Below are 25,940 nucleotides of genomic sequence, written 5' to 3'. Positions count from 1 at the left end.
GAGAGAAGAAGAATTGATGCTTTTGAATTGTGGTGTTGGGAAAGAGTATTGAATTAATATGCAAAAGCCCATCCTGTGGGCAAGGATGGTGAAACTTTGTCTCATGTACTTGGAGCATGATGTCTTAGAAAAAAAGACATGATGCCGGGGAAGGTAGTGAGGCTGACAGGTGACTGTGATAATGGGCTCAGATTGTGAGGATGGTCTAAGATAGGACCTGGTTCCGATCGCTTGTTCATGGCGGTGCTCTGAGTCTAGTCCATTGGAAGCATCCAGCAACAACAGCAACAACAAACAAATTACATAGAAAGTGTTTACAGAACGTTCACTCTGTGCAAAGGCAGAACCAGAGTGGACCCCTCATGAAAGCACCCTCTTAAGTCTAATTTTACAAATATTAATTTGGCATTTATTTGCAGAAACTGTGGGATAGCTGGGAGGAAGATTCAAAAAGGAGGAACATCAATCTCTGGGGTTCATCTCCCATTTTTTAAAGACATTCAGTTCAGGTTCCAAACTTTTCAACTCTGCATGCATGCGCGTGCGTACACACACACACACACACACACACACAGACACACACACTCACACACACACACACTTACTTGAAGCTTCCTCTTCTTTAGATGGCATTCTAGGAATCACTTTGTCCCTTTCCTTCTGGTCACAAACTTCTTTTAGATCTACCAATCTCCCTACTCCTCCTACCCCCAACTTTCCCCCGTGCTGCCTTCCAGCACCCACTTATTCCAGCCACTTTGATTATATTTTTTGAGAGAAAAGTTCTAGAAATGTAAATTTCTTCATGTAATTAAATTTTCCATAATATTTTAGAACAGAACATATTGGTGCTCAGGGGACATTGACTGGCTCATCCTGCTGTCAGTCGGTGCTCCACACTATGTCAGAATATAGAGTAATTAAACAGAAGAGTCTTTGGAGGAAATTCTTACATACCCATGAAATGACAAAAGAACAAAGAAAAACTAGGATGCTTATGTATGGAAGGTTGTAAGGAGTTCATATTTATGTGCTGAAGGACTGCTAAGGAGTATTGGAGCAAGCTAGGATTAATTATTGTATGATTAATAATTTTTCTGATGCAAAATAATACCACTGTTGCTATACAGACTAGTATTTGTTATCTAGTAAAGTATTAAAAACACTGTTGGTTCCTTTTTCATTTATCGATTACTGTGGTTGGGTTATTCTTGGATTTAATTTCTTTACCAACAAGAAAGACACTGTTTCTGGGGCCTTTGTAATCTAGACTTTTTTCTTTTAGACAAAAGAGTTAACATTTACTTGTGTAAAATGTTTTGCAGTCCCTTTATTAAAAAATGCAGGTTTTCATATTTATATTTTATTAAGAAAGGTTTTTTAAAAGAAGTTTTCTTATTAACTTCTAGGATAATCCTATTGGCAACTGGGATGGAAGATTTAATGGAGTCCAGCTTTGTAGTTTTGCCAGTGTTGAAAGTACGCTTCTTTTGCATATCAATGATATCATCCCAGGTATGTTTGATCCATTTATAAGACAGTGTTGCTCAACTGTGTTTTGTTTTGAGGATGTAAATATTAATTTCCAGGGGCATTTTTGCAATTTTTCTTTATCATCTCCAAATGAAAGCCATGTATATAGAAATTTGCATTTCCGAAAGTGTGGGTAATGTTTATGCATTCAACTTTTTCACCACTTATATATTCTTTTTCTTTAAATTTTTTTTTTAAATTTTTATTTGTGTGTGTGTGTGTGTGTGTGTGTGTGTGTGTGTACCGTCAAATCAGATCTGATTGGTACAGGAGGAGATAGTCCCTCCTTCCCCGGCAGAGCATCTGGTGGATTCGAACCGTTTTCCTCTGGGATTGTAGTTGCAGCTCCTTGCCACTAGGCCACCAGAGCTCCCCCACTTATATATTCTAATTAACACTGATAATTAGAAGAGTTAGAGAAGGTCTTAAATTGGTGCTTGAGAGCCTGGTTTACTAGAAGCTGTTAAGCAGAAATTGGTCGTCTTATTGAATCTAGGCATGGCTTCCAAGATCCTTCCAGGTTTTGAGAGGGTGTAATTGATAATCTTCGTACCTGTAGTCGGTAGCTTTATTCAGCTTTACCTCTTAAGGGGGGGAAATATCTTCTGCAGCCTTTTTTATTTTCTCAAATAGTTGCCTCTGGTGACAGCTGCCATAATGACAAAAACCTGTCAATATTTTCACATTGTGTCATCACTTGCTGTTAGAATTCCCGTGCTAGGTCAGCTGATAGTTACGTTAATCACAAAACTCACACTCCTTCCTGAGCACTGTGCAACTGAATCCGAGGGCAGAAAGGCTGCAGGAGGGTCTCGGACCCTGCATTAGGTGGCTTGCACTTTAAAAATTTTCCTAACAAGCCTAGAAGGTAGGTATTCCATCTTGCTGATTAAAAAGTTGGGCCATTCAGATAGTCCAAGTAACTTGTGAAATTCAAAGGAAATGGTAGAGCTGGAATTCAAATCCATACATATCTGATTATCAAGATCTGCCCTTTTCGGCCTGTTTCTATGCTTAATTCAGTATGCGTTCTTAGAATGAGAAGATCTGCATAGAAAACCATTCTTTTCAATCCTCCATGTACACTTGGAGAATATTGTTTCCATGGAGATGCATTTATTTCTCGAGTTCTATAAAAGCAGAATTTTAATATAGCAAGGATCACAACTGAATAGGCAAACTAAACATTTTCTTTCAGTAAACATGGAACAGTTGTGGGTTTTCACAGGTTCTTTCAGGTGCTTACTTTCATTTGCAGCAGCGAAGGGGCTGCTACTTCCTGAATTGAAACAGTGATGATGGTTTAGTGGTAGAATTCCTGCCTTTCCCTCAAGAGAGTCCAGGTGCATTGCTGGACAGTGCAATGAATGCTCAGCCACCACTTGGCTGTGAGGACGTTGCTGTGATGCTCCGAAGGGTTCAGCCAGGCTTGCAGATTAAGATAGCACAGGGAGAAAGCCCTAGCAATCTACTTCTGCTAATAGGCTAATGAAAGTATATGATTAGTCGGATTACAGTGATCTGATGATGGACTGTTCAGGGCAATGGTGCGGGGACCAGGCAGCCTTTTGCTTTATTGTGCCTGGGGCTGCCGTGAGCTGGGGACTGACTCCACCTGACTCTGGCAGCTGACAGTCGTACTGGGTGATCTTGAGGATTCCTGTGAGCTTGCACTGTTTGGCCTGCTTGCTTGTCTTTGGACTTGACACATAATAAACACTTGCTTTGCTTAGAGTAGGAACTTCTTTATATTCTGAACTGAGGTTTTACAAGAGTCCGTTAATTTAGCTGAAAGTCCAAATGACAGTTTTACTTTGTGGAAACCTGACCTACTTTCCCTTTTCTTGATTTATTTAAAATCCATTGTTAACTCCTTGCAAATTGGACTTCTAGCTATTAAGGGGAAAGCATATGTGTGCTTCATATTTTATTTAGGGATACTTAGTTTATCTTTTCATTCCTGTTTATGGATGTTATAATTTTATAAGTTTACTTGAAAGCATAGCAAATGCTTATTGTTTAAACACTAATTTTACAAAAGGCTGTTCTTGTGCTCATATATTATTGAGGCTTTACTTAAGTATTCTTTTAGAATACTGAGGACGTAATAGGAAACAAAACAGAATAATTCTTTCCAGATGGATCTATCATTCTAGTGAGTGTATACTGACAAACATGAAATTAGAAGGTCAGGTAGATTGTGATTGGATGGAGAGTGATATACAAGGTAAGGGAGAAAGGAGAGCTGTATTGAAGGGTTTTACAGAGGGCAGTCCTAATGAACTTCTCTAATAAATGTCACTGGAGCTCTTAACATGAAGGAAATAGGGAGTGAGCTATGTGGATAGCAATTGACAGCTACAAAAAGTAGTTTAATTTTGACCAAAGGACGACCTTGACCTTGCCCTGACTTACACTTCAAAACAGGCATATTTCAGACATAGACATTTGACTGTGTGGATTACAACAAATTGGGGCAAATCCTCACAAGAATGGGAATCCCAGAACACTTGATTGTACTCATCTGTACTTAGACCAGGAAGCAGTTGTATGAACAAAGCAAAGAAATACTGTATGGTTCAAAATCAAGAAAGGAGTGTGTCAGGAGTGTCCTTTCTCCCTTTTCAATGGGAGGCCGGGAGGGTGGACTTTATGAAGAAGAAAGTGGCAGCAAGACTGCAGAAGATACTTCAATGACGTGCGTTATGCAGATGACAACAACCCTGCTTGCTGAAACTGAGGACTTGAAGTGTTTGCTGCAGAAGGTCAAGGATTGAAGTCTTCAATGTGGATTGAAGCTCAACATCAAGGAAGCAAAGATCCTCACCACCAGGCCAATAGGCAGCATCATGATAGATGGAGAAAGGATTTATGTTAGCAGTTTTATCTCGCTTGGGTCCTTTATCAACACTCTTGCCACCAGCAATCAGGAAATCAAAAGACAAGTTGCTTTTGTAAAGTCTGTTGTCAGGGACCACTTAGAATGCTAAGGAGTAATGATGTCAGTCTAGAGACTAAGGTGCACTTGGCCCAAGCCATGGTCTTCGCAGTTATTTGCTATGCATCTGAGACCTGAGCAGTGACTAAGGATGACGGAAGAAGAATTGATGCCTTTGAGTTGTGGTGATGGAGCAGAGTATTGAACATACTGTGGACTGCCAAGAGAACAAACAGTTCTATCCTGGAGAAGGTGAAACCAAGTTGATCCCTTGGAGGCAAGGATTGTGAAATTCTATTTCACATACCTTGGGCTTGTTGGGACATCATGATTGGAAGGGTGGAGGGTCAGTGCAAGAGAGGAAGACCTTGGATGAGATGGACGGACACAGTGACTCCCCAGTCACTGTGTCTATGAGGGCAGGTGTTTCAGAGACAGTGAGACTGACCAAGATAGGGCAGGGTTCAGAGCTGTTGTACATGGGGTCTCTGTGAGTCATAGTTGATTTGAGGGCACATGACAACCCCAAGAGAGAGGGAGGAAGACAGGGAGACCACAGAGGACGCTGCTGCAGTTGTCTAAGTGCCGTTATCCACTTCAGTGAAGATGGTGGTATGGCGAAGCTGGTGAGAAGTGAAGTGGACATTAGAATAATTTGTTTTAAATTTTATCTTATTATTTTGTGTACGTGTCTGTACCATCAAATCAGATCTGACTGGTACAGGAGGAGACTGTTCCTCCTTCTCCAGCAGAGCATCTGGTGGATTTGAACTGTGCACCTCTGGGATTGCAGTACACCTTCTTGCCACTAGGCCACCAGAGCTAGCCTCATTTGAATACTTTTATGAATATCTTACGAATTCTTTATTGATCTTGAAACTGAACAATATTACTGACCTTTTTCATATGTTAGAAACTTTATTGTGAAACAATTTATATAAGAGTGTTTGAAAACTCATTTTTTAAGATTAACAATGAACACAAGTTACTGGAAAACATAGGCTTTGTCTCCAGAAAAACCAATCTTGGAGACAGAGATTAGCGGTAAAACCAGACATCATATACCAGTGTACAAGACATGCGGGTATCAGTTTGCCAGACCTGTTTCCCTGTTTAACACTGCAGGGGCTTATATAGGAGACACACAGACAATATGATGTATGAAAATTCCGTGGTGCCTTCCACATGTTTAACCTGGTGAATATGTGTCCCAGACTGACTGACATATTCTGGTTCAGGTTTAGGAACTAGCTTGGTGCCATCTGTATGTCATGACCAAAAGAGAGGAATCTCATTATAGACTGCAGGCTACACAGGCAGACATCAACAAAAGGCTTCTGTTGGAGAGTAACTCTCAGGTTTAGATTACAGGGTAGACAGGCAAACGTTACCAAACTGCTTTAGTTTGATAAGAACATTTCTGTTAGGTACTCTGATAGGCTAAGGTGAAACCTTCCTTTTAAAATGTTACAAAAGCATGTTAGTTTTACATTGGTATAGGGTAGCATCCAGTCATTAATTGAGAGGCTAGTCTTTTGCTATTCTGTCCACTAATTGCTAAAGAAAGTCCTTGTGCCTAAAGTGTTATAAAGTGTTAGATTCTAGCTATTACAGAGCATAAAAAAAGGGTTCGTTTCTATTTTTTTAGTAAGTACTCTTTTTTAAAATTAATTTTAATGAAAGTTTATAGAGACTTAGAGTTTCCAGTCATTCCTTGTTGCACTTTTCTCCCTGCCCCCCACCCCCCCAATTCACTCTTCTCCTTGAAAAGGAAATGAAAAATTCTTTCATTGTTATGCAATTTCTCCCCCCAAGCCCACTCTACTATGCAGCATTCACTCTGGACTTCTGTAATGACAAGAATACCCATTTATGTGTCCCTTTTAAACAGTTCTCTGTTAACTGTTTCAAAGCATTATACATCATTCTTCCCCTCCTTTTCTGTCTTCCCTCAAACCCTGATGTCAGTTCCATTTTACAACAGTGGCCTTATGCAATATTTGTCCTTTTGTGACTGAGTTATTTCACACAGCATAATGTCCACCAGAGTAAGTACTCTTGTGTTTACTATCCAGATTAAAAATAGATTACCAATACCTTAGCAGCTACCTCTGTATCTTTCTCTCATATTAATTGCATTTTCTTCACAATGCTAATCATTGACTCTCTGGCATTATTTTCTTGCTTTTCTTTCTAGTTCTAGCATGTCTCTATATGTGTAAACACTGTGTTGTTTAGCTTATCTTGTAACTTCAAATAGAATGGTACTAACTGTATTTGTTAACTCCTCGCATTGTTTCCTTACTCAGGATGCATTTATGGAGACAGGTGTCGGTAGTTGACTCCCCGTCACTGCTCTGCACCATGTTACTGACTCATTCCACTGGACGTGGGTGTTTGAGTTATTGCCACATTTCTTTCATATTTTGATTTTTATTTTTGTTGTGATTTGAGTGAAAATTTACAAAGCATATTGTTATATTGGTTCCACTCCCAGTCAGTCATGCATATTTTGTTCCATGAAATGAATGAGAATACACACAATATTGAAAAAACAAAAAGAACATTTCAAGAGCTATCCTAAAGTACAGTGTTGTGAATGATAGGATACTATCCATGTGCATACAAGGGAGACTTGATAATATAATTACTATTCAAATGCATGCATGAACCACTAAAGACGGAGGTGAAGAAATCGAGGGTTTCAATGAAAGTTTGCAGATGGAACTTGATAGAACATGCAATCAAGATACATTACTAATAATTGGTGACTAGATTGCAAAAATTGGACACAAAGAAGTACTGGTAGTTGGAAAATATAGCCTTGGCAACAGAAATAAGGCTGGAAAGCAAATGGTAAAATTTTGTACAATTAATAGCTTATTCTCTGCAAATACTTTTAAAAACACATGAATGATGACCATACACATGGACCCACACACATGGTGGACTGACTACAGAGGAATCAGACTGACTACTTATGTGGAAAGAGTTGATGAAAAAGTTCAGACTCAGTAGTCAAGGCCAAGGGGAACTGGGGAACGGATCATCAGTTACCAATGTGAAAGTTAAAATTGAAGCTGAAGAAAATTAAAAGATGTGCTTAAGAGACAACATAAAACCATAAGACCAGGTGAGTTTAAAACACCATCTCAAGAATAGATTTGATGCACTGAACTAATGCACTAATGACAGAAAACCAGATGAATTGTGGAATGACATTAAGAGCAAGAAGCCTTGAAGAAGGCAAAAGGTAATTACAAAGACAGGAAAGAGAGAAAAAGACCAAAAATGGACATCAGAAGAGAGTCAGAGATTTGCACTCGACTGTCAAGAGGCCACAGCAAGGAGAGGACAGAGAGATGTCATCTCCACAGAGCAGATTGTTTGATACCACATTCTTGTTTACATTGTCCAGTTTCTAGAATGATTTGCTCAGTATACAGATAGAACAGATCTTCCAGAAAGGATACAACGTTGACATACACCTTTCCTTATTTTAAACCATGCAGTGTTCCCTTGTTTGGTTTGGATAACTGCATCTTGGCCGCTGTATAGGTTCCACAGGAGCAAAACGAATGTTACTTTTGTTGTTGATTGCCGTCGAGTTGAACATGACTCATAGAGACCCTATGAACAAAAGGCCTGAAACCTTTTTATAACTATCGTTATGTATCAAAGTTCATAGTTTCCAGAGGCATATTGTTTAGGAAGTGGATGTCACTTCTGCTTCCAGTGAATGTTAGCCATAATTTATTATAGTCCACACAAACACCTTATAACCCGCATTCTGCAGATGACACAGCCTTGCAGAAAGTGAAAAAGACTTAAACACTTAATGCAGAAAAGACAAGAGGCTTAAGTATCATCAAGAAAAAGGATCTTGACCATTGGACCAATAGACAACAACATGATAGATAGAAAAAAAGATTGAAGTCAACAATTTAAGTTTACTTGGATCCATAAGCAACAGCGTTGGTAACAACAGTCAAGAAATCAACAGATGTCTTGCATTAGGGAAATCTACTGTCAAGGACTTCTCCAAAGTTCTAAAGAACAAGGAGTTCAGTTTAAAGACTAAAGTTTGTGTTAGCTAAGGCTTGATAACTGGATCAAACGGTACTTCTATTTTCAACTCTTAAAGGAAATGCCACTGCCCAGCCTGTGTCGTCCTCACTGTCGTTGCTGTAATAGAGCCCATTGCTGCAGCCACTCCTCAGTCCATCTCGTTGAGAGTCATCTTTTTTTATACCTGATCCTTTGCTTGACCAAGCATAATGTTCTTTTTCAGGGACTCGTTCAACCTGATAACATGCCCAAAGGAAGTGAGATAAAGTCAGGCCATCCTAGAGTCTAAGTACTATTCTGTGTGTGCCTCTTCCAGTAAAGATTAATCTTCCCTAAATATTATTGTCTTTTGTGTGCCCATCAAATGGGAAATGACCCGTAGCTGACCCTTCATCAGATTTTCAAAGGCAGTAAGTTGCACAGGAGGAGAGTGCCCATCGTCCCGGGAGTAGCTGGTAGATTTGAACCACGTGCCTTTGGGATTGCAGCACAGTTTCTTACCACTAGACCACCAGAGCTCCCTTAACTTCTATGTAGAATAGCCTAGAAAACCCTGCGGGGTCCCTTTAAGTAAAAATTGGCTCAAGTGCACCTAGCAACAATAACATTCCATTTCAGAAATGTATTATGAGTATTTTTGACCAGTCTCTTACTGTTGACATTTAGCTTGGTGTTAGTCTTTTCTTTCTGCTATAAAACAATGCTCCAATGAGTAGTGACATGCTCGTGTGTCAGTTTACGTAGGTGCCAACATAATTAAAAGATAATGTCTCAAAAGAAAAATAGCTAGAACATATTCATACAAGTTATGTGGCGATGTTTTTGTTTCGGAATGGATGTACATTTTACATGTTGAGAGAGATCATGCTAAAAAGGCCTTATGTATTGATTGATTACCAATCTGAATTTTCCTGAATGACTCTTAGACATATGAGATAGGTCCCTAAAGAATATTTTGAAATGTAGTTGTGTTTTTTTATTTTATTATTATTTTGTGTTTGTAGACACACCGTCAAATTGGATCTGACTGGTACAGGAGGAGATTGCCTCTCCTTCTCCAGCAGAGCATCTGGTCGATTCAAACCGCGTATCTCTGGGATTGCAGTGCAGCTTCTTGCCACTAGGCCACCAGCGCTTCCTTGAAATATAGTTCTTAATAGACAGCTCTTATGAACCTTCTAGTACTTCTTGAATATTTTTTTAAATAAATTATATAAAAAGAATATTTTCATCATTCTCCTTGTCTGTTTTGATTATAATACAGTCTCACAGATAGTTTGTTCAGTATCACTTTTTATGTTTTAGTCTACACAAGTAAGCCTGTTATTTTCTTCAAAAGATGTCTTCATCAGTGTTCTTATTTGAGTCTGAGTCCAAGTTACATTCCTGTGGCTGACGGTGTTCAGCAGCCCATGTAAGAATTTACCTCATTTGAATAGGTCATTCAAATTAAGGATAGCTCTTGTTGTTTGGTTTGTGGCTTTTTTTTTGTTAGTGATTTTATTGTTCTGATTTCCAAGTTGGGAATCTCAAGGAATTTTCCTCTTTGGTAAAATCAACAAGAGTGATGGCCAGAGGCATATGTACATTCATCATTTTGAGGGCAGCGATGCTTTTTCACCTTTTACCTTTCTTGTAGTGGCCGCAGAAGAGGAAATGAGGCAGAAACATTACCAGTTAAACTGTGTGAACATATTCTAGCTAATCTGTGTGATAATAGTCATTGGTTTTAGGATGCAACAAACGTTAATGGTCTCTACTTTTTTCCCCTCCTGGGGTGTGGATGGGGTTTATTTCTTTGAGGGATAAAGCACGAGAGAGCAGTGCACTATTACAGTAATCTGATGTAGTTTTTACATATTTATTTATACACCTTTATAAATAATCCCTGGGAAGTTACTATTTTATCCTCCTCATGGAAAAAACAGTTAACAGACATCATTTCTAAAGAATTAATATAGTATGATTTCCTTTGTCACAGTATTTAAAATGTAAAATTTCCCAATTTTTTCCCTTCTGTCTTCAAAAATGCACTGTGGGGGATATCACTTTTGCTGATACACAGCGTTATCAGGTAGGAATCCTAAGTGTCACGTTTAGAGTCTCCAGATGTGTGGTTGAATTTTTCAGAAAAAAAATTTCCAGACTGACTTTTTTACCCTTAATTGATCATTGACTTTGTGACCAGCTTTTAAGCATTATTGGGCTTTAACATTTATAGAGGACCTTTGTATCAAAAGAGGTTTGCAAAATCTATTAGACCTCTATTTCAGAAAGAAGTTTAAATGCTTTCCTCAAAAATATTATTGCATGCCTCTGACTTTGTGTGTTACTAGTCTTTGTAGAATTCTCTGTTTTTTATATGTAAACGTGTTTATAAACACATCTGTGTTATTCTTAACATATGTATGTTTTTAAAAATGATGTCTATATTATAGCCAGTAAGCAGGATTTTTCTATACTGTGTTCCAAGAAATAAGTTAATCCGAGACACTAAGTAAAGTAGTACTTTAATTTGATCACTTAAGTTTAGTATACTTCTGAGAGATTTACAATATACATAAGTATATCAACAGTCTGAGGGTTATATAGTAAATGAATCTGTTTTTCCTTCTTTAGCCTAGTACTTTATAGCCATATTGGAGTGTGGAGCACTTCATAACATATCAGAGTGTTCTGGTGATCTGATTTGGTAAATTCTGCAAAAAAATTTGAATAGCATTTTCTTCATAGTGTTTTAAACATTATGGTAAAACATATAATGTTTTAATCTGGTAGAATTGACTACAGACAACATTTTGGCCGAATCATATTTTGGAAATTGTATTTTTTATTAGGAATTACATTTTAAAGTACATTGCTGATTTTTTCCTTTTTTTTTTTTAAGGTAAAAATTTTCACAGTACTTTTGACGACCTTTAAGACATTGTAAAATTCTGCAAAAATGTTGTTTAGTTTTATAATTTAAAGAAACTTCTTGTGATTTTCTCTGAGTAGTTCTCTTCTATAAGAATATGCTCTTATATTTAAAAAAAAATATTGCTGTTTCAGATAGTGTGACACAAGAAAGGAGACCTCCCAAACTTGCTTTTATGTCAAGAGGTGTTGGGGACAAAGGTTCATCCAGTCATAATAAACCAAAGGCTATAGGTATGAATTAATAGAATTCTTAGTCCTTTATAAGATAAGAGATTTGCCATAAGATTAAAAGAGGTTTTAAGAGATTATTTTTCAACATCTGTGTGTACTTTTCTACTTTCCAGCAATTTGAGTAGGTAAACCAAACTTTCTGCTAGATTCTAATGCTTAAAGCCAAGAGTCCCCAAACATTTTTAGCTAATAAAAAGTTTCCTGTAGAGATCTGTGTTTTGCTAGCCCCAAATCAACTGATTTCTGGAACCAGCCCAGTATGTAACATTGATGTGTATATGTTTATACAGATAACCAGTGCAATCATATGTGGGAAATAATATGTAGGATGAAATGTGCTAGAAATGAATTATGTGGCTCTTTTCCAAGTAGAAGTAGCACAGATCAATTCCAGAATTTTTAACAACAACAAAAAAAATTGTTTTTTCTTTAAATTACTTCTTTGCAGTATATGCAGAGATATGAAGCTTCCCCTCTCCCCCTGACTCCATGGTATTTCTCTATATATGTATTTGTAGTGTAATATATATATATATATTTGTAGTGTAGTGTTTATGTTGTTGTTGTTATGTGCCGTCGAGTCGTTTGCTACTCATAGCGACCCTATGTACAACAGCCCTAAACTCCGCTCTATCCTGTGCCAATCTCATTGCCTCTGACACACCCATCCCGATTACCCCAGTCACTGAATCAATCCACCTCATAGAGGGTCTTCCCCTCCTGAGCTGTCCCTCCACCCTCCCAAGCATGATGTCCCTCTCCCAGGACCTCTCCGTCCTTACATGTCCAAAGTATGTCAGACAAAACCCCAGGATTAACAATTTTTGTTAACTCAGACGAGGTGTTGGGAGAGTATTTTTTCTTCATCACGTTACTGAGCACAATTAGAAACTTGCTAGAAAGAAATTGTACTTTAAAAATATTTTCCATGACATTGGACCCGGAGAGATTTAGGAGTAAGCAGGATACATAGGTGAAAGCCTTTTTCATTTAATCCCCTAAATCGACGTAAGGGGTGCTCTGGTGGCGTGGTCCATCGAGAGTTAGGCTGCTAACCAAAGGCAGAGTTTCTCTCCTGTTTGCTCCAGGTGTGCAATCTCCTCCCATGTGATTTTGTCTGGAAAGTCCTCTGAGAGTCGGCCGAGAGTTGGTTCTGACTCGATGGCACATAACCACAAGCGATGACACACAGGCATCATTGGTGTCTTGGTCCACAGGCAGTTGCACTGTCAATGCAAAGGCTGAGCCTCTCTGATGATTTGAATCCAGCAGAAGCTCGTCTGGAGAGAGTGGGGCGGTCTTCTCCATGCATTTTCCAGTATGGGAGATCCGTAATGATTAGCTATGAGGCACTTTGGACGCAAAGGGGGAAAAAAAGAGGTCTATAAAGTGTCGTTCCAACTTGCCACTGAAATAGAACCAGATTTCTTTATAAATAAAGTTTCCTCAAGATATATTTTGCTAATTGTGTTTTTGCAGTTCTTAGTTATGTATAGCTACATGCTTTCAATTTTAAAAACAAAAAAGGGGTTTGTATGGCTTCTGTAGACTCCATTGTTCCTAACCATGGCACCTCTTCTTAACTGAAAAACAAAGCAAGTTAATGATGAGAAATATTGTGCTGTAAAGCTAAAGGGATTCTTCCTTCCAATAAAAAAAATGAAACTCTAATGTATGATAATACTACTTCATTGTTTTCAAAGACATGGAAGAATCAAGCAAGGAATTTGATGAACAGTAATTCCAGAATGGTTACATTTAACTATTTCTTTAACTTAAAAAATTTGTGCATCAGTTTGCATCCAGCGTTTGACGATTACATTCTTCTGAAAGAAGCTTTTCTAAAAGAATAGATTTCAGGTTGTTAACCCATAGATTTATCGAAAGCATTTGGGGAATTTTGACATTTGGAAACAAGCCATAGTATATGAAATACTTTCTAAAAGCAATCACGTAATAATAATAGAAAGACCATACTTTCAACTTAGTCCTTCTTAACTTATCCCTTTCTGTGTTGACTCTTGGGCTGAAGACTCTTTGGCATTACCGAAATTATTAACTGTGTTTTTAAGAGGTAGCAGAACCCTGTCCGCTATATTGTGCTTGAGTATCTGTTTGCTGTGGGAACAGTCGTTCACACCATATGCTTATTAATTTTTCTTATTAAAAGCTTCATATCATATGATTTTATTTTTTTTAAAGGACCTTTTCTTGTTCTGTAGGATCTACCTCAGACCCTGGAAGTAGAAACAGATCTGAATTATTTTATACTTTCAATGGCTCTTCTGTTGATTCTTATCCACAGTCCAAATCAAAAAATACTTGGTACATTGATGAAGGTAATTCGTGCTTTTCTCTCTCCCTCTCTCATTGCCATCAAGTAGCAACCAGATCATAGGGGACCTGCTAGCGGCTCGTCAGAGGCTGTAAATTGCATGAGAGGAGATTGCCTGTCTTTCTCCTGAGGTGGATTCGAACCGGCAGAGAAGTGCTGTATTTGGGTTAGCAGCATATAACTCTCTATGGACTAGACTATCTCTTTATAAATCATCAGAGATTAATGACCTTTTCACCATTGTTTGTAGTTTTCAGAAATGGAATGAGTAGACTGTTTTGTGTGTGTATGTGTGTGTGAATTATAGGTAGGTCTTGATTTCCAATGGAATTATATTCTGATGATTGTATTTTAAAGTCATCTCTCACGTAAGTCAGATTTATCACTTTTTAAAAATTTTCATTATCATTATTTTTATTTTCAATGTCTTTATAAATCCAGTCTTACATGTAAATAGCCTATTTGTGCAAGATTTTACACTTTGAACTGCGTTGATGTTAAGATTGACAACTTTAAAAAATGTTTTAAAGGTGTGTTTTCCTCCTTTAAGTGATCTGTTCAGTGTCGAAGATATCCAGAATCAATTATAACCTTTCTCTCTGGTTCTTTCTTGATGTCATTTAGACCTTGTTAAAAGTCTGTCTTCTTTTTCCTCTGAGTTAGAATTTTCTTAGCTTTATTGCTTCCTCCTCTCTCTCTTTTATCCTCTTAATAAATCTTTTTTGAGTGTTTATGAGGTACCAGACATTCTCTAGGCACCACTGTTTTAGAGATGAGGATGAGATAGACATTGTCATTACCCTTTTCGAGTTTATGATCCAGTTGTTCAGTTAGAAGTTTATCAAGCAATTGAGATGCAAAGATACAGTTGTAGTTGTGATGAATAAATTGAAAAGGAGACACATGATTCTATGGGGCCATATTAAAGGGAGATTTTAATTAGGAGGCCCAGGGAGGTGTCTCTGAGGAAGGGATTTAAGTTTGGGCTTATCAGAAGAGCAGGATACAGCCAAGTAAAAGGAAACAGAAAAACGTTTTCAGACAGAAGAATTGCATGTACAAATGCCTCATGGGGGAAAAAAGAAGCCTGACAAAAAAGGCAAACGTAGCTAGAACAGAGAGATTACTTTGTGAGATGGGATTGGAAAAGCAATCAGGGCCAAGGTCTAGAGTGCCATAGAAATGGTTTTATAAATCCACTGACAAGTTTCTCAACAAGGAGTGACATGGCCAGAGTTACCTTTGGAAAACATCATTCTGACTGCAGAGGGACAGTGGATTGAATTAGCTTGGACATGTGAGTGAACTTGTGCTATTGAAGGCTAATTGCTCTGAGGCTATTGCCATTGGGATGAGATGGAGAGAAATAGAACGATGTAAGAGCAAAGGTGTTAAGTTGACAAGACTCACAGAAGATGGAAAAGAAGAGCTGAGGAATAAGGAACTGGCAGGGATCCCTCCTGCTTCATTTCTTGCATCTTTATATGGTTTTGGAGGGAAATGATGAATTTGATTTTTAAAATATCACATTGGAGCACCTTTCTAAACTCCCTCTATGTCATTTGTCATGTAGGCAGTTGGATATACTGATTTGGTGATTAGACAAGAAATAAGAGGTTGTAAAAGAAATTGGTAGGTCAACTCTTTATAAAGGATGATTAAAATATTAAGGGTATGAGAGCGTAGATGTTATAGCTTAAGACTGAACCTTGAGCAGTTTAAGGCTGCAGGAAAAAGAGAGTATGTTTTCAAAAGAGATAGAAAAGAAGTGTCTACAAGGATCCAGGAGACTTAAACTAAGGAAACCCAGGAAAGAGTGGATGGCAGTATTGAATGCTTCCAAAGAGACAGGTAGGAGAACCATTCAACGCCCATTGATTCAACCATCTGATAGTATGTTTTACTGGAAGAATTTGATCAGCTGTCAGACTGAAGTGCTTTCAGGATATATGGTGTAAGGAGATGGAGACTTGTGTCCAACATCTGTCTAAGGCTGCATCCTGGACTCCCTCTCTCTTATTAATAACATCTAGTCAGCACCTTTTCGCTTTTACCAAGCAGTGTTGTGTCATCTGCAGAATGCAGGTTCTTGGTGCGTCTTTCTCTGATCCTAAAGCCACTTTTCTCTTCATAGAGTCCAGCTTCCTGAATTATTTGCCCAGCATACAGATTGAATAGGTATGGAGAAAGGACACGTCCCTGACATCCAGACTTCCTGATTTTAAACCATGCAGTATATTACATTGCTTCATTCAGACAATAGCTTCTTGATCTAGGTACTTGAAACACTTGCTACAGAAGATCAAGGACTACAGTCAGTGGTATGGATTACATTTCAACATCAAAAAAACAAAGGTCTCACCACTGGATCACTCGACAACATCATGATAGGTGAAGAAAGGATTGAAGTTTTCAGTGAGTTCATCTTGCTTGGCTCAACAGTTAACAGCCTTGGTACCAGCAGTCAGGAGACCAGTAGATGGTCAAGCCTGCTGTCAGAGACCTGGCCAGAAGATAAAAGCAGTGATGTCAGTTTGAAGATCAAAGTGTGCCTGATTCAGGCCATGGGCTCTTCAGTCACTTGCTGTGGATCTGAGAGCTGGACAGTGAATAAGGATGCTAGCAAAAGAATTGATGCCTGCCTGTGAGTTGTGTTGGAGAAAAGTACTGCATATCACGTGGACTGCCAAAAGAACAGATACGTTTTGGAAAAAGTGCAGCCATAGTGATCCTCGGAGGCAGAGACGGCAAAGCTTCGTTTCTCAGACTTTGGTCATGTTGCCGGGAGAGGTTGGAGAGGGTCATCATGCTTGAAAGATAGAGGGTCAGCAAGAGAGAAGAAGCCCCTCAGAAGAGATGGATTGTCCCTGTGTCTGCAGCAGTGGGCTCAGGTGTGTCAGATGACGAGGCTGCACAGGCTAGGACAGGGGTCAGGTCTGTTGTTCATGGTGTCACTGTGAGTTGTATTTGTCTCGACAGCACCTAACACAAATTGTCACCAGTCTTCTGCCTTTATTTTCCCCCTCAGCATTCCTAGAATCTTTCCTTTCATTTTCATTTCCGAAACCATGGCTTTAGATCAGATCTTTTTTTGCTCCTTCCCAGATTAATCGAATGATCTATAATTAATATAATGTTCTACTAATTCATTTTAGTGCCTTATATCTTGTTCTTTTAAAATAGATTCTAAACAGTAACATCGTTTTCATCCAAGTAGCTACCAGTTCTTGACTTCTCACTACATGCCAGCCACCGTACCAAGTATTTTATATGCATGACTGTATTTTCTCCTCCTAACAGCTTGATGAAGTAGCTGATTTGATTTTCTCCTTTGTTGTAGAAGTTAAATCTCTTCAGGTCACACGTCTAGTAAATAGAGGAGCCAGTGTTTTCGCCCATGTCTGTTTTGCGTCAGAGCTCACCATCTTAGTCACTACCTGTGTTTCCCTCTGCATCGTTCATGTCTGTCTTTTGTTTAATTATCTATTATTGTAGCTCTTGTCCCCGTTCCTTAGTTTGGCGTAGTGGAGTCTATGACATAACTTCTTACTCTTTTCTTCCATCCCCTCTTTCAGTCCCTAGTCCCATCGTATTCTCGGTATATATCATATCTTCTCTTTTTTGTACATATTTTTTCCACTACTTGGAAACCAATCTTTCTGTTTCTCTACTTTGTGATCTGTTCATCTCTTAAAGCTTATGTGTTCGGCTTGTCTTCTCCCACTTCTCTTAGGTTATATTTATCATAACACTTATCACTATTTCCTGGGTACTGCACATGTGGGTGCCATACATGGAAAATGTTACAGAGAAAAGACTCCTCAGAATCAATTCAGTGGCTATAGTAACCCTTCACATTGTATTATGTGTTACAAGTAGTCCAGAGTTGATTTAAAGTATGTGGTAAGATGTGCATAGATTATATACAAATATCTGTCATTTTATGTAAGGGACTTGATCATCTGTATATTTTGGTATCTGTGGGAGGTCCTGGAACCAGTCTCCCATAATTATCATGAAATGATTGTACATTTTTATAACTAAAATTTCTTTCCCCCCCATAGTTGCTGAAGACCCTGCAAAATCACTTTCGGAGCTATCTCCAGACTTTGGACATTCATCGCCACCCCTGCAACCCCCTTCCATCAACTCACTGTCCAGTGAAAACAGATTTCACTCTTTACCATTTAGTCTCACAAAGATGCCCAATACTAACGGGAGTATTGGGCACAATCCGCTTTCTCTGTCAGTTCAGTCTGTGATGGGAGAGCTAAACAGTGCACCTGTGCAGGAAAGTCCACCCTTGGCCGTGTCTTCCGGTAACTCCCACGGTCTGGAAGTAGGCTCCCTGGCCGAAGTGAAAGAGAACCCACCTTTCTATGGAGTCATCCGCTGGATTGGTCAACCACCGGGACTCAATGAAGTGCTGGCTGGACTAGAGCTGGTAATTTCACTTGACTACAACCATATGTTCCTTTCGATCTCGTATTAAGCATACTTTCTGTTATTATATGTTATTTATCTAAATGTTTTATTTATCAAATAAAGTTATCACTGTTGTTAAGTGCTGTCGAGTCGTAGGCGACTCATAGCGACCCTATGAACGAAAGACATGAACTCTTGTATAACTTCCATTGTTTCTCCATGTTCATAGAGTTTTCAGAGGCAAGCTCTTTGGGAAGTGGATGCCACTCCTGCTTCCAAGCTCGTTTTAATCAGGGAGCTCCACCATACACTGTCCACCAGGGGTAACCATTTTCACATTTGACACATCAGTGTCAGTGTTCAGCACCACAGCAACCACAACAGATCAGTGCTGTGCCACTTAGAAGAAGTTTTGAGAAGTTAATATTGTGTTAACTGACTTTTCTGTGGCTCCCGTTAAGCTTCTGGCCCTCTTATTCCTGTTCGTAGTGTTGGTCTAGGTTTAAGAAATGAGACTGATTTTTATGCTACTATGTTTGTTGTTGTAATAGAATATAGTAAAGAAAATCAGTCTGTTCTGTTAGTTTTTCTCTTGCCCTCCTCCTTCAGTCTCTATCCCCAGAACAGTATTAATGTATTATTGGTGTTAAGATTAAACTTCAGGAACACTGGTGGGCTAGTGTCAAGAACCTGTGCTGCAATCCTGAAGGTGTGTGGTTCGAATCCACCAGATGCTCCGCTGGAGGAGGAGGGACAATCTCCTCCTGTGCTAGTTGGGTTTGATTTGACGGTATACAAGAAAAAAAAAAATCAGGCAAGAAGCTGTGCTGCAATCCCGAAGATTAAGCTTCATATTTAGAGATCTTTGGTTGTTATTGTTGTTGTTAGGTACTGTCTAGTCAGAACTGACTCCCTGCTGACCCTCCATTGTATTTTTAGAGGTAGTTAATACATGGAAGATGATTTTCCATCTTTCTTCTGCAGAGCAGCTAGTAGATTCAAACTCCCTGTCTTTGGGTTGGCAGCACATCTCCTTACCACTAAGCCAGCAGAGGTTTGGTAGAGGGAAAGAGTTTTCTCTTTGATTCTTAAGAGGGCATGTTATTGTTATGAGCTGTTGCATTGCTTGTGACTCACAGCGACACTTTGTACAATGGCTCTGAACCCTGCTCTGTCTTGAGCCAATTTAATTGTTTCTTGACACATCTACCCACTTTACTCCAGTCACTGAGTCAGTCCATCTCATCCGGAGTCTGTCTCTCTTGTGCTGTCCCTCCACCTATCCAAGCAGGATGTCTTTCTCCAAGGACTGGCTTCTCCTGGAAACATGCCCCAATTATGTCAGATAGAGCTTCAAAATCCTTGCCTCCAATGAGCAGCTTGGTTTCACCCTCTCCGGGACAGACCTGTTTATTCTTTTAGCAGTACTCTTCTCCAACACCACAACTCAAAGGCATCAATTCTTCCATCATCCTCAGTTCAGCTTAATTCAGGCTCTCTGATGCATAGCAAGTAACTGCAAAGACCATGGCCTAGATCAAGCACACCTTAGTCTCTAGACTGCCATTGCTGTTCTTCAGCACTCTGGATAGGTTCCTGGCAGCAGATTTTCCCCAGTACAATTCATCTTTTGATTTTTCTGGCTGCTGATACCAAGAATGTTGACAGTGGAGCCAAGCAAGCCGAAACACTTAACAATCTGTGTCTCTCTTCTCCATCTGTCATGATGCTGCCAATTGGCCCAGTGGTGAGAATCTTTGTTTTCTTCTTGTTGAGCTTCAATCCACATTGAAGTCAGCATCCTTGACCTTCTGCAGCAGATGCCTCAGATCTCCCTCAGTTTTGGCAAGCAAGGTTGTATCATCTGCATAATGCAGATTATTGATGAGACTTCCTCCAGTCCTGATGCCATATTCCTCCTCATAAAGCCCAGCCTCCCGAATGATCTGTTTCACATATAGATTGAAAAGGTATGGAGACAGAACATATCCCTGACCTGCTCCTTTTCTGATTTTGAACCATGCATTGTTTCCTTGCTTTGATCTCTCAATTGCCTCCTGGCCCAAGTATAGTTTTGTATAAGCACAATCAAGTAGGAGAAGAATTTGAGTACATTCAGCTTTTATTTAAATATATTCTTATTCTTTTTCATTTATTTGTTTTCCTCCATGCTAGTGAGTATTTTTTCTTCCATGCTAGTGAGTATTTTGAGTTCTTAAAATAGCTTCCTCTTATTTTTCTTTTCCACCTGGCTTTAGTACTTGGTGCAGGAAAAGTAGTTAACCAAAGAAGGTTTAGACCTGGAAAGAAATACCTTTTTTTTTTTTATCCACAAAAGAACTCTTCTTATTATTTAATGAAAATACAGACCACCCAGGGCGAGGCACTGGCCATGACCTCATTGGCATCAGGCCTGGGCTCCCAACACCTCCCCTTCTAACATCCCGAGCTCCTACTGGGCTCTGAAGTTGTGTAGGTGCAGGGTGGAAAGAAATACCTTGATAGAGTTGAAGAGTTAACTTCTTAAATCGTTAGTTGTGGACAGATGTAACCCTGTTTTCTTAAGGGAGTCTGTGACACAGAAATGCAGAAAGAGTTCTGAGGAAGAGCAACTGGGAACAAATCTTTGTTTCTAGTTCTTCTTATGTTCTCTCTGCGAGATTCAGAATAACACATATGGAAGCATTTCTTTTTCAGGAAGACGAGTGTGCCGGCTGCACAGATGGAACCTTTAAGGGGACGCGGTATTTCACCTGTGCCCTGAAGAAGGCGTTGTTTGTGAAGCTCAAGAGCTGTAGGCCTGATTCTAGGTTTGCATCACTACAGCCGGTCTCCAATCAGATTGAGCGCTGCAACTCTTTAGGTATCTCCCTGCCTTTCAATTCTTTACCAATCTAGAGCGACTCTAGTTGTGACTTATATAATTTTGCATTCAAGTGGCAGTGATAACATTGAAATATTCCACTAAGCTTTTAAATCAGTAAAAATTATTGGGGTATAAGAACATTCCTGTGGATTCACTGATCATTAATATCCATCTAAGGAAAATTTTTAAAACATGTTTGGGACTTCATAAATATTTTAAACGAATAGTACTTATTTGTCTTTTCCTGTTGATTGTTATTACTATTAGCAGCTGTTCAGGTGTTCATTTTCAATCGTCAGGAGGTAGAAATTGAAATATGACCTCCTTTTGGGCACTGATTTTAGTTTAATGAATGATTTAAGTACATTAATGAGCATACCCTTTATCAAGAAATCTTTATCAAGAAACCCTTTATCAAGAAATACAGGAATTAGTTTTAATACAGTTGATGAAGGCATATCACTTCTAATAGGTAGCACATGCTTGATGCTGTTTCCCAGCTTTGGATAATAGTGGTGAAACGTCTTAAAGGTTCCCTCCTCATTGCTGCTGGGTTGGAACCGAGTCATGGCTGACCGTCCATAAATCGCATTGGAGGAGATTGCTCACCCATCTCTTGGGGAACAGCTGGTGGGTGGATTTGAACTGCCTGCCTTTGACTTGGCAGCACAACTCCTTACCCACGAGGCCACAAGAGCTCCCTTTATAAGGGTTAAAGATATATAAATAGAAAGCCATATATATTAAAAATACTTTTAATTACACTTGTACAAATAGTACTTGGAAATTATTTTTCAGTTATTTTCAAACTTGGAGCATCTTTGAACAAATAATAAAATGTGGGGAGATATGGCAGTTTTTTAGCATTTAATGTAATAAAATATTTTTTAAATTGTGGAGGAAACAACGTTGAAAAGAAAAGTGAAGGTGTTCTTTTTTTACAGTTCAGACTGATTAAGAATCAGCAAGAACCTACCTTTAAGTTATTTTTTTTGTTGCAAAACAAACTTTACATCAGACTTTGAAATATATTTCAAATCAAAAGGTGTGTATAGGATTCTTTCATTTTCCTTTTTATCTTTTTAGCATTTGGAGGCTACTTAAGTGAAGTAGTAGAAGAAAATACTCCACCAAAAATGGAAAAGGAAGGTTTAGAGATAATGATTGGAAAAAAGAAAGGAATTCAAGGTCATTACAATTCTTGTTACTTAGATTCCACTTTATTCTGGTAAGTTTCAAATTAATGCAACAGGAGATACAGCAGTATCTTGGGGATAAGGCACCGAGTGTGTGTGTACATACATATGTAAAAGAAATGACTGACGTACCACTGGTTGAGAAACTGGATGGCTGGAGAAGAAAAAGAAAAGAATATTTATTTGTCATTTTATACTCTGCAGAATATATTGAGTGTTGTTTCATTTGTCTATGTCTGAAAAACGAATATAAAGGTAATGTAAAGATGTGTAAGAGGTGAATGATAATGTTGTGAGTGGACCAGATATACTGACGGTTTCTGAGCAATTATGTGAGTGAAGAAAAGAAGTATGGAAGTCTTTGTGTGTACGTTAATAGCAAGACTTACAATAAGGCAATGCCAAGAGTATGCTGTATTTGTTTTACAAGATAAAGGCAATCAGAAGATGACTTTACATTCAAGAATTGTTTTCAGAGATATGTTGTTATGTGCCATCGAGTTTCTTGCGACTCATAGCGACCCTATGTACAACAGCCCTAAACTCTGCTCTGTCTTGTGCCATTTGCACCATCTCCGATACACCCGTCCCGATTACCCCAGTCACTGAATCAATCCACCTCATAGGGGGCCTTACCCTCCTGTGCTGTCCCTCCACCCTACCAAGCATGATGTCCCTCTCCAAGGAGCTGTCTCTCCTTGCAACATGTCCAAAGTATGTTAGACAGAGCCTCAGAATCCTTACCTCCAAGGAGCAGCCCGGTTTGACCCTTCCCAGGATGAATCTGTTTGTTTTCCTAGCAGTCCATGGTACCCTCAGTACTCTTCTCCAGTACCACAGCTCAAAGGCATCAATTCTTTATCCTCCTTAGTCATTGTCCAACTCTCTGATGCATAACAAGTGATAGCAAAGACCATGGCCTGTATCAGACGCACCAAGTTGCTCACCAAGTTTTGCCAAGAAATCTGGAGAACAACCACTTGGCCAACTGACTGGAAGAGATCTATATTTGTTCCCATCCCAAAGAAGGGTGACCCAACAGAGTGTGGAAACTATAGAACAATATCCTCATGCAAGCAAGATTCTACTGAAGATTATCCAAAAACGACTGGAACAGCACATCAGCAGAGAACTGCCAGAAGTCCAGGCTGGGTTTAGAAGGGGTCGTGGTACTAGGGATATTGTACCTAATGTTAGTTGGATCTTAGCTGAAAGCAGGGAATACCAGAGGAATGTATATCTGTGTTTCATTGACTATGCAAAGGCGTTTGACTGTGTGGATCATAACAAACTGTGGCTAACTCTGAGAAGAATGGGAATCCCAGAACACTTGATCATGCTAATGCGAAACCTATACTTGGACCAAGAGGCAATCGTCAGAACAGAGCAAAGAAACACTGCGTGGTTCAAAATTGGGAAGGGCGTACACCAGGGATGTGTCCTGTCTCCATACCGTTTCAATCTGTATGCAGAACAGATTATCCGGGAGGCTGGGCTCTATGAGGAGAAATGTGGGGTCAAGATTGGTAGAAGATCTATCAACAATCTGCGATACGCAGATGATACAATCCTGCTTTCAGAGACACACACACACACACACACACACACACACACACACACACGTGTATATATATAAATCTTAGTGTTATTATTTACTATAATAGCTTAATATAACAATCTGTAGACTTTGAAAATGGAACTACGGATGGTGTCAATTCAGTTTTGTGTAACCTGCCAGTAAAGGCAACTGTGTCCAAAAAGGAAGATATTACTATGTTAAACTGTTTAAAGGAGAACGAAAAAGAAAACTGGCTGGCTGTTGTGGGGCAAATATGTACAGTGTCTTAGATGTGTTGATAAAAATAAACCTTACAGCATTAAGGTAATATTCTTTAGATTTCCTGATAAAAATCTGTACTACTTAAATTTTCATTTTCTTAGTTACCAGCAAGTTGCTGATGTTAGTCAGTGATGTTGGTGATTTTGACATTTAAACTTAGACCCTTGCGAGAGGGTATGGGGAGAGAATTCCTAGAGGTTATTATACTTGGGTATGTGCCTGCCTTGGGAAATGGCAGTTACTTGTTTCTACCTTGACTCAGTTTTTTGGAATTCCTTTCCATTTTTGCAATGAAGTTTTCTTTCTTAATATACCAAACCCGTGGCCGTCAAGTCAATTGAAGCTTAGAATAGAAACTCATATGTGTTCCAAGGCTGTAAGTTTGTTAGGCAGCAGACTGCCCATCTTAATCCACAAAGCTGCTATTGGCTTTGAAATGCTGACCTCTCAATTTTATCCTTTACTGGTTACAGCCTATAGTTTACCTTCTTGATATTAATATTCTTCTAAACCTGGGAAGTTGGTAAAAATTGGACCATCAGAATCTCAACAAGGGCCTTAGAGCAAAGTGCTAATGTTATTTGTTCACTAAACTTTGCTTTTTTCACTTATGATTATTTTAAAGCACCTGTTTCTCAAGAAAATAGTGTGTTTTCAACTTGAGAATGAATGGTTTGGTTTTTTTTTTTTCTTTTGCAGCTTATTTGCTTTTAGTTCTGTACTGGACACTGTGCTACTTAGACCCAAAGAAAAGAATGACGTAGAATATTACAGTGAAACTCAAGGATTGCTGAGGACAGAAATTGTTAATCCTTTGAGAATGTAAGTAGAAGATACAGAGTTATTTTCTCATTTTAGTTGGTGCCCTGCTTGCTTTTCTTTTCACTCATTAGTTTTCCACAGTTGATTAACTGTGTAAAAAGTTTGCAGACAGTGTGGGGCTGTCAAAGTGTGACCTTCAGAAGGGGTAACAATTCCTGTCAACCGTATCCACAGTACAAAACTGATTTCCTTGAGGCCAGACATGTCCACACATCCCTACATCTGTTTCCACCAGTTCTAACACCAGTTGTTCCTCTCAGAACTATTCCTACTCTTTTACTGGGCATGAAATCCATTGCAATAGCCACACAGACCTTACGGAACCATACTCATGGTTATGGGGGTTTATTAGGTAAATTCACAGGCTTTGATTCAGATTGGCAGTGGGATTCAATTCCTCCGTAAGGACAGCTTCTCGAACACGTTCGCAGGGCCTTTGAGCATCATTCTCACAGCTTAGGTCAGTATTACAAAGCTCTCTTCATTCTGCCAATTTTGGAATTGCCCCTAGGCTTCCAGCAGGCTTCGGTGAAGGTCCCTGGCTTAATGTCTCTTAAATAGGGATTTTAAAGGACGTAGTTTTCTATGGTCCTTGTCCATCTCCAAGACAGCCCTGCCTTGCGTTGGTCTCTCCACTATTGCTGCTTTCCTGTCGGTCCAGCTCTGGCTGGGGCAGGAGCCCCTCAGACCTTGAAGGACGTGCATTGCAGTCTCTGATTGTTTGCTGGTAGTTAGATTACCAATTTCTGCCACTGAAGCTGCTCAAT

At 39.1% G+C, this 25,940-nt stretch overlaps 1 protein-coding gene across 2 annotated transcripts in view; it reads left to right on the top strand.

Moving 5' to 3' along the window:
• The window catches only part of CYLD (cylindromatosis (turban tumor syndrome)), a 46,503-nt gene that overhangs the window by 6,107 nt on the left and 14,456 nt on the right, over positions 1-25,940 (top strand). The window contains exons 3-10 of one of the 2 annotated variants that reach the window (XM_006897107.1): positions 1,410-1,515; positions 10,605-10,613; positions 11,591-11,689; positions 13,912-14,028; positions 18,089-18,468; positions 21,147-21,312; positions 22,402-22,543; positions 25,051-25,173. In XM_006897107.1, coding sequence (XP_006897169.1) covers positions 1,410-1,515; positions 10,605-10,613; positions 11,591-11,689; positions 13,912-14,028; positions 18,089-18,468; positions 21,147-21,312; positions 22,402-22,543; positions 25,051-25,173 — 1,142 coding nt within the window. The remainder of the gene's footprint in view (positions 1-1,409; positions 1,516-10,604; positions 10,614-11,590; positions 11,690-13,911; positions 14,029-18,088; positions 18,469-21,146; positions 21,313-22,401; positions 22,544-25,050; positions 25,174-25,940) is intronic. The other variant, XM_006897106.1, reaches the window with a different exon arrangement.

This window comes from Elephantulus edwardii, unplaced genomic scaffold, assembly GCF_000299155.1.
Source record: "Elephantulus edwardii isolate Elephantulus edwardi_28Jun2011 unplaced genomic scaffold, EleEdw1.0 scaffold00201, whole genome shotgun sequence".
NCBI classification, from domain to species: domain Eukaryota; kingdom Metazoa; phylum Chordata; class Mammalia; order Macroscelidea; family Macroscelididae; genus Elephantulus; species Elephantulus edwardii.
This window is presented reverse-complemented; position numbering and strand designations above follow the sequence as displayed.